The sequence below is a fragment of the Marmota monax genome, unplaced genomic scaffold (assembly GCF_021218885.2).
Source record: "Marmota monax isolate L192 unplaced genomic scaffold, Marmota_monax_Labrador192_F-V1.1 WCK01_AAM20220418_F8-fsc00019, whole genome shotgun sequence".
Classification (NCBI taxonomy): domain Eukaryota; kingdom Metazoa; phylum Chordata; class Mammalia; order Rodentia; family Sciuridae; genus Marmota; species Marmota monax.
Window position 1 is genome coordinate 16,194,168 of NW_026695242.1, and position 12,740 is coordinate 16,206,907.

General features: G+C 33.3%; 1 protein-coding gene across 3 annotated transcripts in view; it reads right to left on the reverse strand.

Annotated features, from left to right (window-relative positions):
- Cabcoco1 (ciliary associated calcium binding coiled-coil 1) overlaps positions 1–11,874 on the reverse strand; it is a 102,641-nt gene extending 90,767 nt beyond the window's left edge. Inside the window, exons 1-2 of one of the 3 annotated variants that reach the window (XM_046419578.2) lie at positions 11,692–11,861; positions 2,262–2,365 (exon numbers count right to left, since the gene is read on the reverse strand). In XM_046419578.2, the coding sequence (XP_046275534.1) occupies positions 2,262–2,365; positions 11,692–11,742 (155 nt within the window). In that variant the 5' untranslated portion in view covers positions 11,743–11,861. Of the gene's footprint in view, positions 1–2,261; positions 2,366–11,691 lie in introns of all 3 variants that reach the window. The other 2 variants (XM_046419580.2, XM_046419581.2) reach the window with 2 other exon arrangements.
- Between the last annotated feature and the right edge of the window lie 866 nt (positions 11,875–12,740).

Sequence of the window (12,740 nt, forward strand, 5' to 3'; positions counted from 1 at the left end):
CAGAGTGCTTGCCTAGCACATGTGAGGCACTGGGTCCAATCCTCAGCACCATATAAAAATAAATAAATAAAGGTATTGTGTCCATGTACAACTAAATAAAATATTTTTTAAAATGCTTCATTGTTATTTCTGTGTTTATAAAGTTATTTTTAATTTGGTCCCCATCTTTTTTAAAAAAGGATTTGGGGTGGATATGTAGATAAAATTAGGGTTACATTAAAAAAATTTATGATTTATAGCAGCTAGGAGATCAAAAGATGTATACCCAGACATTTAACATTTTAAAGTATATTCCAAAAATAAGTTTAATGATAATGTTTCATTTGTTGCTTTCATGGAGGCAATTCTTAATTTCAAAAGGTAGGTAAATACACTGAATTTTTTAAAATTAAATTGTCCTGTAGCTTTGTATACAGTGTGATTTTGGCATACTTCTGTCACTTGGTGACAGGATACCTAAATAATATTTCTGTCATTTTGAAAAGCATGTTCAAAATGTAAAGCATATAAATTCCCATTTATAATAATGCTATTTTAAATTCAAAGTAAATGATTGATTGCAAATATTTCAGGATTCCTGTACAAAAATCATATAAAGATCCCTAAAATAAATTACAAAGAAGTGACTCCTAACAGAACTGATGTCATTTACCCAAACATGTTCTGAAATTTGAGATTGCTTCAGGTAATTTCTATATTGATGAGATAGTCTAAAAAAATCAATCTGCTATTGAACCCATCTGTTTTTATATTGCTCATTTCTACATTAACTCTGGTATCATTTACTTTTTCCTGGATCTCACCACCTAGAGATTAAAACTATTTTCAGAATTTAGGTATTTAAAAAAATTGTGAGTCAATATTTTAAAAAAGTAGTCACATAAAGTATAATACACAACACAACTTGTGATGTGGTAAGAAATAGTTCTAAAAAGCAACAATACATTTTATTTAATATAATTGTATTTAATATGACATGCTTTACTTAATATGTAATAAAAGTAAATATTAAACTATTAAACATCTGTTATTTACATTTTACTATTGTTCCTAGTAATACACACATATTGTTTTGCACTGCACTGTTTAACAGCATTTGGAGTTACCTGTAAATGGAAAATTATATTTTACATGGAAACACAATTAGTGGCATCAACACAATGAATCCTTTTTTTTTTTTTTTTTTTTTGCAATTTTCTCACTAAGAATCTGAATTCCAATGGTGAACATTCATTTTTATAAAAATGGTAAAATTATCATGAGATACTTTAAGAAAACATGTGTGAATTTTAATTCACTGATTGTAGGCAGCATGGCTGAACCACAGGTCAAACTTTCTAGCAGTCTGTGAGAGTGGGCTGGTGAAGAGTATCATGGCAAAAGGCTCTGCTCTCCATGAACCTTCTCTTCTTAGATTTCTCTTCTAGCCAATACATCTCTCCTGTCTCCTTCTTAATAGCAAATTGCTGTACTCTGTAATATTTATGTGATTTGCCAGTTATAATCACTGACAGAATCATTGTCTGTTTGTCCATATGGACCACAACACCTTGTGTCCTGAGGACGAGCATCAGAGGCTAGACACCAGAACACTGTGATCCAGCACATCACATCATTGCCACCTCCATATTTTATGAGTTTTCATTTTAAAGTAAGATAGTTTTTTAAATGAATTATTACTGAAAATATATTTTATTAAATTTTGTTTGATATAAATAAATGATCTACTGTAGAAATAAATGGCCTAAGTAGTGAGAAGGACATATGCTAGAATTATGACCTATAAATTCAGTTATATTTACATTTTTAAGCAATGTATATGCAATTAGAGTAGATAGCATAGCTTCAATTTTTTAAATAATAATCACAGGTGGGTGGCTAATATTCAGGATTTTCAAAATAATAAAATATATCGACAATATTACAGAAAACACAACCCTGTAGGTTCTTGTGCATATTGACCATTCTATGAAGAAAGAGATAAGAAATGGAAGATGGCATATGCTAGAGGCTACATTTAATAGTAAATTCCTATTCTTGATTAGCATAAACAAATTGGTTTTCAATGGATTTCTCCCCATAATAAGGACTGCTGGGCAATGCAAAAGTCAGGTAGTTATTTAAAAAATTATGTGTTCTAGAGTCTAAATATATTTCAGTGCACAATATAACAAATATTTTGAAGAAACTTTAAAACATAGTCATTTACATATGAAGAACTAAAACCATTCTATATTTGACTGTAATATTGAAGTACTTACTCTTGAATTCCATCTACATTTTCTTTTAGCAAATCAGTGATTTGGTCCATTGAAAGAAAATCGGAAGACAAAATCTTTTCATGCTCTTGCAATTCAGTATCTTTCTATCAAAAAAATGGAATGAGTTATTGCAATCTCATGGATTACACAGTAAACCTAATAATAACAAAATGTGTTCTTCCTGTGGCCTAGTTGCTGTCAGAAAAAAAATTAAAACAATGGTCTCTTATATAATCTGTTTACTTTTCCATTCTTATGTGATTATATCTCTCTCCTCAAATCAAGTAACTAGTCAATCTATTTCTTGCACATATGTAAAACTGAGTAATGAGTTGGGGTTCAACAAATATTTACTGAATACCTTCATCTTCCTCCTTGAACTTGGGCTCAAGAAGAAGCAAAGGTGAATAAGAAAGACTTGCTAACCTCAGAAAGTTTATGATGAACAAACCAAGGCTGATTAAAACAAGAAAACAATGTTATATGTGAGCTTTAATAAATGGAGCAGTCAGTTTAACAAAAGGGATGAGGACTGGGAATGATAAACAAAGTCCACAGTGGGGAGGTCTAGGAATAAATTGTTGCACTACAGCGGGATGATGCTCAAGGTAAATGAATCAGCAACGCCAAGGTTATGTAGACAGAACAGTTAAGGGTGGGTTTTACAAAAGCAAGCAGTTCACAGTGGTACCTAGGGTATGCAGGAGATGAGGTGGACTGAGGTGGGCTGTGAGCATTGGGAACATATTATGGGCAATCTTAAATTGAAGGAGTCAACAAATATTTAGTGAGTGCTTACAAAGTGCAAGATATTGTGCAAGGGACCATAAAAATTTTAGATCCAGGCTGGTTGAAGAATGACAGATGACAAGTTTTTTTCTTAATAATACAGGCAATAGGGAATCTGTATGGTTTTCAAGCAGTGAAATGACAAGATAAAATTTTGCCTTAAGGAATGATAAAGGAAAAGCAGGAACAACAACAATAACAACAAAAACACAGAGGAAGAGTTCAATGAAGAGGGGTCACTAAAACAGTTTGGGGATAAAGCATTGGGCTTCATTAGCAGTATAGATGAATATAAAGGAGCGAATGCCGCATATTATATTATGGAGGACTGAAAGAGGGAAGAACGAATGGACATTCTGAATTTCTGAAATAGGTGACTTGGAGAAAATGGTGGTGATTTGGGGACTTTCAATAACATAGGTGCCGCCTTGGTGTGAATGAGACAAAGCTATCCTTTTGGGGGGAAGAGGCCAAAAAAAGGCCATTCTCAAAGCTGGTGTGGTCCTGTGCACGAGGACATCACATGTGAATATACTTTCAGCCCTCAACAACATCTCAGCCAAGTGCTTCTGTTCAGAGTACAGCCTGCACATCTCCACCTAGCACCCTCATTACACCTGTAAAAATAAGCATGTTAGAAGATAAGACTGGTATTTAAAAGACAAAATGTTAAGTTTAATTTCAATTAAGGAGAGTATGCATAGCAAGGTAGAAATATTTAGATTTAATTAGAAATGTGGGTTCAGAAAGATCAAGCTTCAAGATGTTTTAGGAGTCAACTTCAAGAGTGAGAATGGGTGAGACTGTCCAAATTCAGAGCAGGAAAAGAAGAGCTGTGAATGGGAGATGGAAGAGGAGGCCATGAAAGAGATGGGAGACAGGGGCTACACAGCATCACGGATTGCGAGATATGGGAAGAAACACACCAAATGTTTTTAAATTCACCAAATAGTTATTGGACCTTCCATGTGAATGTGCTCTAGTAAATAAGGGCAGCCAAGGAAATGCTTTGCTACAATTGACCAGATCACATCCCAAATGTTTCCTTTATTCCTTTCCAATAATAGAAGACTCTCAAAGTTAGGCTTATTAATAATGATTATTGGTTTAGTGTTTGTAATTTAATATTAGGTTATCATTGTATTTTTATTTTAAAAAATTAATTTAGAAATAAATCATGTAAAATTATTAGCCATCTTTTTATAATCTAAGGGTGAGCAAATTAAACTTAAACAAGGTCATATGATGAAATTACAAACACATTAAGAAAAAATATTTTATGTAGTTTTGGTATTGGGGATTGAACTCTGGGATTCTTTATCACTGAGCATCCCTAGCCATTTTTATTTTGAGAAAGAGTCTTGCTTAGTTGCTAAGGCTAGACTTGAACTTGCAATTTACTGCCTCAGCCTTACTGCTGGTATTATAGGCATACACCAACACACTGAACATGAAAAAATAGTTTAGTGTTAAATAAAGTACTTTACCCCTATTGGGCACTCAGATACTTGTAAATTAAAACAAATCACTCCATTTTTATATAGGATACTGTTCTGGTTCCTAATATATGTCTATATATTTGTTTAAATGTTTTTATAATATTCATTTTATTAGAAGTAAAATATACTTATCCCTGTCAATCTCATTCAATTATAAATTCCTCAAATACACCCAATTTTTTACTTCTTTTAGAATTCTGCAAATCCTTGTATGTCAACACAGGTTGCCAACAGAATTTCTCTTCATCACAGGATGACAGTGTTAAGTGGCAGAGTGTGACGAAGGACAGATTTAGAGGATCTCATGATGGCTTGACTACTGATTCATTTTATGTCTTGAAGCAAGTCATTTGAATCTAAATTCAGATCCTTATCTAAAATCATTTTTATATGTTTTAATAAATACAAGATTGCTGTCATTATTAATAATGAATTAAAGATATACAAGAAAAGTGAATTACACAGAGATTCAGATCAATTTATTTGATTCAAAAAAATCTCTGGATAGGAGAAAAGTAGGCCACCCAAGAGCTATATGAAAGAGAATACAATCATCATCTTAACCTTCTGGAGAATAATAATTCTAGCTAAGATGCCTAATATTAGTGCTACATTTTTTACTAAAACTTTGAGGCTTAAAATAATTGTCTTTTAGTAGAGTTTGCCTCAGGGTTTTTTCCTTTTCTATTAAATTGTATTCTTGGATCTATTTAAACTAGGCCTCTTTTTTGTTTGTTTATTATACTGCCTCTCACTAGAAAGAATATTAGGTGGCTAAAAATCTTTGATCTTTCAACACATACATTCTGATTTGTAAGAATTAAAGACATAACAGAAAATTCATAAATAGACTAAAAAATGTGGATATGTAATTGTGGCTTTCTCTGTAAAATTACATCTCCGGCTAGGAAAATATGTAAGCTAAATTGCACTGTTACCTCATTTTATTCCACCACCTGGTGGATTTTAGCAGCTATTCCAAGAGCAATAAAATTTTAAGCCTGGCATTATTTACTAGATAATTCTCTCTCTCATTTCTTTTTCCTTTAATGTCACCAAACTATTCCACATTGTGTGTGTAAGTGTGTGTACATACATATATATGTATGTGTATATATATATATATATATATATATATATATGTGTGTGTGTGTGTGTGTGTATATATATATATATATGTGTGTGTGTGTATATATATCACACATATATATATGTGTGATATATACACACACATATATCTTCTTTTTATAATGTAAGCTTTCAGAGGCTTGTTTGTATCCAACAATGGTGGTATTTTATATAGAAAAAATTCTTAACAAATGTAATTAAAGAATGATAACAGATTTTACCTCATTACTATAGAGGAGCTTCCTAGTCACATAGAACATAGGCCATCTACAAATGCCAGATTTTGAAAAGCATTGTTTTTTAAAGTCTAAAATAAATGAACTAAGGAGTAGTGCAGTATTGAGCCATATTAGAGCCTGAGGCAAAAAAAAAACAGTAATAATGATCCTATCTCTATTTTAAAATTTAATCCATCAAGATTTTTGTATTAATTTTGTTTTTGAAAGTAGTGCATCAAAACATGATTTGTCTGAATTACTGAGATTTGGACATCTCCTTAAACTTTGTGCTCACCTTGCCATCATGCTTGAAGGTAAGGATCAAATAGTTTTTTAAAAGAAAATAAATAAATGAAAGAACTAGCTTCTTAAAATGTGAATAAAAGAGACAAATCTTTGTCACATGTAATTAAATATGAAAGAAAGAAAATAAATAAATATATAGTACATTCAGTTTAAATACATATAAAAATTCCAAGGAAATGGATGATTTTTCTAGAAAATTTTAAGTTATCAAAATTGACTGGAGTTAGGATGAGGTTGTGGCTTGCCTCACATGTGTGAGGCTCTGGGTTCCATCCTCAGCACCACATAAAAATAAATAAACAAAATGGGGTATTGTGTGTCTATTTACAACTAAAAAATAATTGACTGGGGTAAAGGAGAAAACTGGACCTGACAAATGCAAAGTAAACTCATGTTTTTATATAGTCACTATGCCAGATAGTATTATATTTGAATTTCTAAAATATAATACTAAATTATAATAAAAAACAAATAAATTCTGTGTTACTCTGATAATTTTAGATTTTATAGAGTTCATTTTCAAGAAGCAAGTATAAGCAACACATAAACCCTGAACTAAAAAAAAGAAAAATCATGAACCAGAATCACTAATACATTCAGATGCAAAATTTACAATTAAAATATATATTGGAAAATTGAACCCAGATATGCATTAAATACTAATAAGTTATTATTATGACCAAAGAAGATTAAATTCAGAAATAAAAGATGGATCATTATTAATACCTTGAATGTAATTTTATGTCAAATTAAATGAAATAAATTTTATGATTATATGAATAAATGTGAAAAAGTACTTTGCAGACTCAGCAGCAAGACTCAGCAAATAGGGAAAAATAGCTAAATATGAAAGAGACTTTTTACCAAAATGAACAATAAACATAATATTGAATGATGAAATGGCAGTCATTCCTATTAAAAACCATGAGCCGAAAAAGCACTGTGGCTATTATCATATGAGCTGATTTGAAAACACTTTATAGAAAACAATATTAATAGTAATAAAATATGTATTTCTATTACAAAAAAGGACTATGGCTAGCGACATTATTGTAATTCTACATACTATAGAGGATCTAAAAATTACCGTAAGAAAATTAAATATGTACCTTAAATATTAGAAATGAGAAAATTAAATTAAAAAATCTTCATTAAGGATTATATGATTACATTCCTAAGTAAGCCGACATTGTATTAATAGTGTTTGAGTTAATAATAAACTTGGTAAAATGGTTATAAATAACAAATATATAAAAGTCAATTGCTTTTTTTCTACATGAGGAACTAATTAGAAATGGAAAAGGGAAAACTTCATTAAATTATATTTGATTATAATTTGAAAGGTATAAGGCCTATATAGAGAAATTCTAAAACTTTATCAAAAGTTTAAAGATAAGAATTGATAAAATAAATGTATTGAAAACCTCTACTTCAAAACATGAAACACCACCCATGTTATAAATGTGATGCGCTAATAATCTCAATGGGATTCTAGAACTTTACCAGATAAAATTTTGAGTTCCTATGGGAGAATACATACATTTGGAAACAATAGTGAGGATGACATTTCCAAATTAGATAGTAAAGCTGAATATAAAATTGATATGATATTGATACAAGAATGGACAAACTAGTCAATGCAACAGAAGAGAGAATTTTATATAAAATAAAATTTGGATCCTTTATTCTTGTCCACTAAGTAGTTTGTCCATTCTTATACTTACTCATGTATTATATGTAATGTGATAGCAACAGTAAGTCTATTCTCAATGGACATGATTAGATTCAAATTAGATCCTCATTTCAAATACAAAACACACCTATCAAAAATTAACTCTAGATTTGTTAAATAATTAATTTTAATAAAATAAAACTTTAAATATTAGAAAACGTTTGAGGATTATATAGGGCCACCTTAGAGAAGGACAGAGGCAAAGTAAGAGCAGAGCTTTATAAACAAGACAGTAAACAATGGCAAGAAAAAAGACAACCCCAAATATTTTTCAGTATTTCCATGCTTAAGGCCAGTATTTGCCAGAAGCCCCAAATACTGATAAATATTATCACTCAGTAAGATTTTTAAGTACATAGTGTCCCATAGTGTACACAGATTGATTTTTACTATATGACAATATTTTTACTCACATTGAATTACTCATAATTTCATTAAATTTCAATAAATTTGAATGATGTTAAAATTCTAGAAACCTCATTGTGCTACCCAAGTTGAGCTCATGGTTTTTCTCTAACCTTCAGGGGTCGGGTAGGGTCTGTATTCTAACATTTGTAGGGAACATCTAACATAGAAAGAATCATCTATAGACTCCACTGGACATTCTTTCAGACAACTGACATTATCTTTCTGCTCAAGATTATATAGTTGTTCCAGCCAGGCATGGTGATACATGCCTGTAATCCCAGAGACTTGGGGTGATGAGGCAGAAGGATCACAAGTTCAAAACCAGCCTCAGCAACTTTTCAAGGCTCAAAACAGCTTAGTGAGGCTTAGTCTCAAAATTAAAAATTAAAAAAAGGGATGATAATGTGGCTTAGTGGCTAAAGACCCTTGCGTTCAATACTGGGTACAAAAATACATACACAAATACCCACCCCGCCCCCACGCTCATGCACTGAGTTTATGTCACTGATTTGAAGATGTGCTAACATTTTAAGAGACATTATTCAGAAGAAGCAATTGAAAAACAATCATCTACATTTTCTTTTAGATCTCTCATGTGAGTTGAAGCATATTCCTTTTATGTTTACCACTTAAATGATTCTATTTTGCAAATACTATTTTTGAAGATATTAAGAAAGCCAGTTTATGAACAAACTATGGATAGAAGACTGATTACTGAAGTCTAAGTTTGCATTTATAAACTCCTTTCACTTATATATGTCAACATGTAGAAATGCTTATTTTCAGATTTTCCCCATTTTTCTCTGTTTTTATGTGTCCATACATTAAATGCCAAAAGTTTAGATTTAAATTTTAAAGGGAGGCATTTTCTCCAATATAATTAAAGAACCTAGAATATTGAATTCAGAAATTTGGCAAATAGAGCTTATGCAATGTCACAGGAATAGTTTCCCTGGATCTGTGTCTCATGTCCATTTATTCACAGTATCTCAGAGTAGGTTTTAGTCTATGATAACTACCTCTCCTGCATATTTCAGACTACCAATGATTTTAATAATTTATTGTGTGTCTACTATGTGGTTAGGATAATTGGTTACTTTTATTCTAGGTGTTGGCTACTACCAATAAATGGGAAACCTCAAACTATTGGAAGTTTATGCTTTATTTCTGAGAGATTTGGCAAGAAAAGACATATTTCACTACATCTTGGCTCTGCTGACTAGATGTTCTACTGGCTAAGCCAGTCAATTAAGATAAAGAATTTATTAGAAATGACACCATCAGGGACTAGCTCCCGGGGGGATCAACTCTGCAAAGAATCTGATCTAAGAAGAACCTTTCAGTATTCAGCTAAAAAGCTGCATTCTTGGGAATAGACTACAAGAGAGCCTTGCCATCTTTTCCATCTAACCTCTGAAACCCGAAGTAAGCACAAATGGGCAGCAGGCAGAACTTGTCACTGTAATGAATGACACAGCTGTATGGAGCAACTGTCTCCCCTGTGAACGATAAGAACTCTGCTTTCATTAGAATGGAAAATGGACTTTTCACCACCCAGTGTATTAATGTGTCATCTTAGTAAATGAGCCCACTAAGTGAGTCCAAGTTACAACTTGATGTCCCCAGTTTGTTAATAACCAAAAGACTGAGCATATCCTGAATTGCATATCATGAGGAATATCTGCTCCTCCACAAAGTTACAGATGGGCAAGCTGAAAATCCTAAGATGGTAGATAATCATCTAAGGTCTATAACTAGTGCATTCATCTGATTCATCCATTATAAAAAGTGGAGCTTTTTTCCCTAGAGTATGACACTTCATTACGTCACATATGTGTAATCATATATGTATATTATACATATCTAAAGTAGATATCTATATATTTGTATATCTGTACATAGATATATGTACAGATATATCTATCTGAAGTAGATATATATAAGTACTATTTTATATATGTGCACATTTTTATATATGGCACAGATTGTGTGTATGTGTACTTTAGTACAGATTCAACAGACTGCAAAATTATCAATCTACTAATAAAAGGGTATTATTTACTTGTATAAGTATGCTTACACTGGCAATTGTGCATTCTCGGTAAGTTTTTCTATACGTTTAAATAACACAATTTAATTGGGAAATTTTCTATGCTACTTTTGAAATTCTATTACTTACATTAGAGATCACAAGGGAGTAAGTGACTGAGAAACCAGTTTATCACATTAAAAAGTGCATTTAATGTATGCTAATTTTATTTCAAAAGGCTCATATGAGAGTCTGCATGCCTTAGCGGTCTGCATATAGTATTGGAGGGATCCAGAGTGGGAACAGTTACATGCCTGGGAGCAAGGAGCAAAATTATTGGTTCTCTGCATTTCGTCATTTATAAAATTACAGCTAATACTTATCTTCTGCACAAAGAATGTTTTTTAGACTAATAAGGCAAAGTGATGTTAATTAACACATTATTATTCACGTAAGAGGTTTGAAAAAAAGCTGAAGAATAAAACTCGGTTGTGGAGAATAAAACATTTTTTGGTTATATCTGGCATGGCAGTGTTCTTAGTTAAATGTCTCAGGGTATCAAGCCTAAATGAGTAAAGGTACCTAAAAATCATTGCTGTGTGTGGGTGTTGAGGGGGTCTAAAGATAAAAAACCTTTATGTTACACAAGGAGGCTACTGGGGTCCACGAAGGTCAAATGATTTCCAAAAGACATGTTAATAATAAGCAACAAAGACATGGCTGGAAGATGGATTTTCCATCTGCTATTCTTTGTCCTGTCTCCTATCTTTTTTTTTTTTTTTTTCAGAGAAATGGCAAAATAATAACAGAAGCACCAAGGTCTGGCCTTCTACACTTACTCAATCCACTACCAATAAGCAGTTATTATTCAGCGACACCTTTCGAACAATCATAGCTGTGATCATTATAGAAATATTTAAAGGGACTGGCCCATTTAAAAATCTGAAATCAGTTTTTAATTTTTAAATTAAAAAAAAAAAAAAAAGAGCTAGAAGTCAGTGGATGTAAGGTCTTTCGGGCATGGAACTAACCGTCCAAAGCAAGAATGAATACAATCTATAATCACGGGCACCTCGCGCGGTGCACTAGGGCCAGCCGGGGACCGCCAGCCGGGGACGGCCAGCCGCGGCGGGGCTCGGGGATGCAGCGGGCGCCGCCCCGGCGGGCTCCAGCCCCGCGGTCGTGCTGGGCGGCGCACCTGCGGAAGCCGGGCCTGGATAACCTTCCCGGGCGGGCCGTGGCCTTGGCCGCTGACCCGTGGCGGGGTCAGGCGCTCGGACCTTCTGGGACCCGGACTGGGACGGGGAAAGGGGCCGCGTACCTCCGCCTCGGGCGTGCTTCCCACAGGGGTCGTCCCCAAGGAAGTCTCCATGATGTCGCGGGATAGCAACGGCCCTGGTCGCCTAGGCAACCGGGGTGGGGCCAGCGTCCCGGGGCCAGAGCGAACCCAGCGGAAAGCGGCTCAGGCCCAGCCTCCGCCCCGTGGGCAAAGGCTGGAGCCTGCTGCGGAGGCTCTGAGTCACCGGTGCAGACAGACTTGTCCTTTCAGTTGGAGTGAAAGGCGGGAGGAAAAAGCAATTTAAATAACAGCAATTTCAATAAACTACTCTATGTGATGGTACCGAATGCTGGTGCGTTGCAAGTTCTCAATAGATATTAAAGTGAGATTATTAAAACTTGGATCAATAAAGTGAGATAAATTATTGAAAATTGGATCATTCTTTGATATTTTATCTTAATAAGCATTGTATGTGAATGAGTGTGTGATTTGCAGTGTTATGATAGTATTGTGGTCATGTTTAGGGAAAAAAAAAGCAAAGTCTTCATTTTTTAGAGAAACATTCATATGAGTAGTCTACCTCTCCTTATTTCCTATACCCCTCCCTCAGAGTTTAGTAGTAATACTTTATATGGTTTAATCATCACTAAATCCAATAATGAAGGTTAGGTATATGAAATTAGGGGTTGTGTAGCAGATAAATCAAGCCTGAGTACAACGGGATACAGGGGTGTATTGTACTCTTTCTATTTTTATAAATATTGGAAAATTTTTGTAATAAAAATTCTTAAAAACAATTTGATATATTGTATGGAAATTTCAGTATTCTCTTCTCTGGATAATCAACACTTGCTTTGAAAATGAAATGTACTTTGCTTATATTTATTTGCCTGAAGTCTGCTATGCAGGAGGCTTACTCTCAAAATCCGACATTATTTAAGTGGATCAGTTCCTGGTCTGTAGAACAAGATAGTAACACTCTTGGACTCAGAACATTAAGGTGACGATTTAATGAGTGACTTCATATGTAAATGTTTAGATAGTCCTAGCACCTACTAGTGGTCTGTGTTAGTTTTAGTATTAGCGTGATG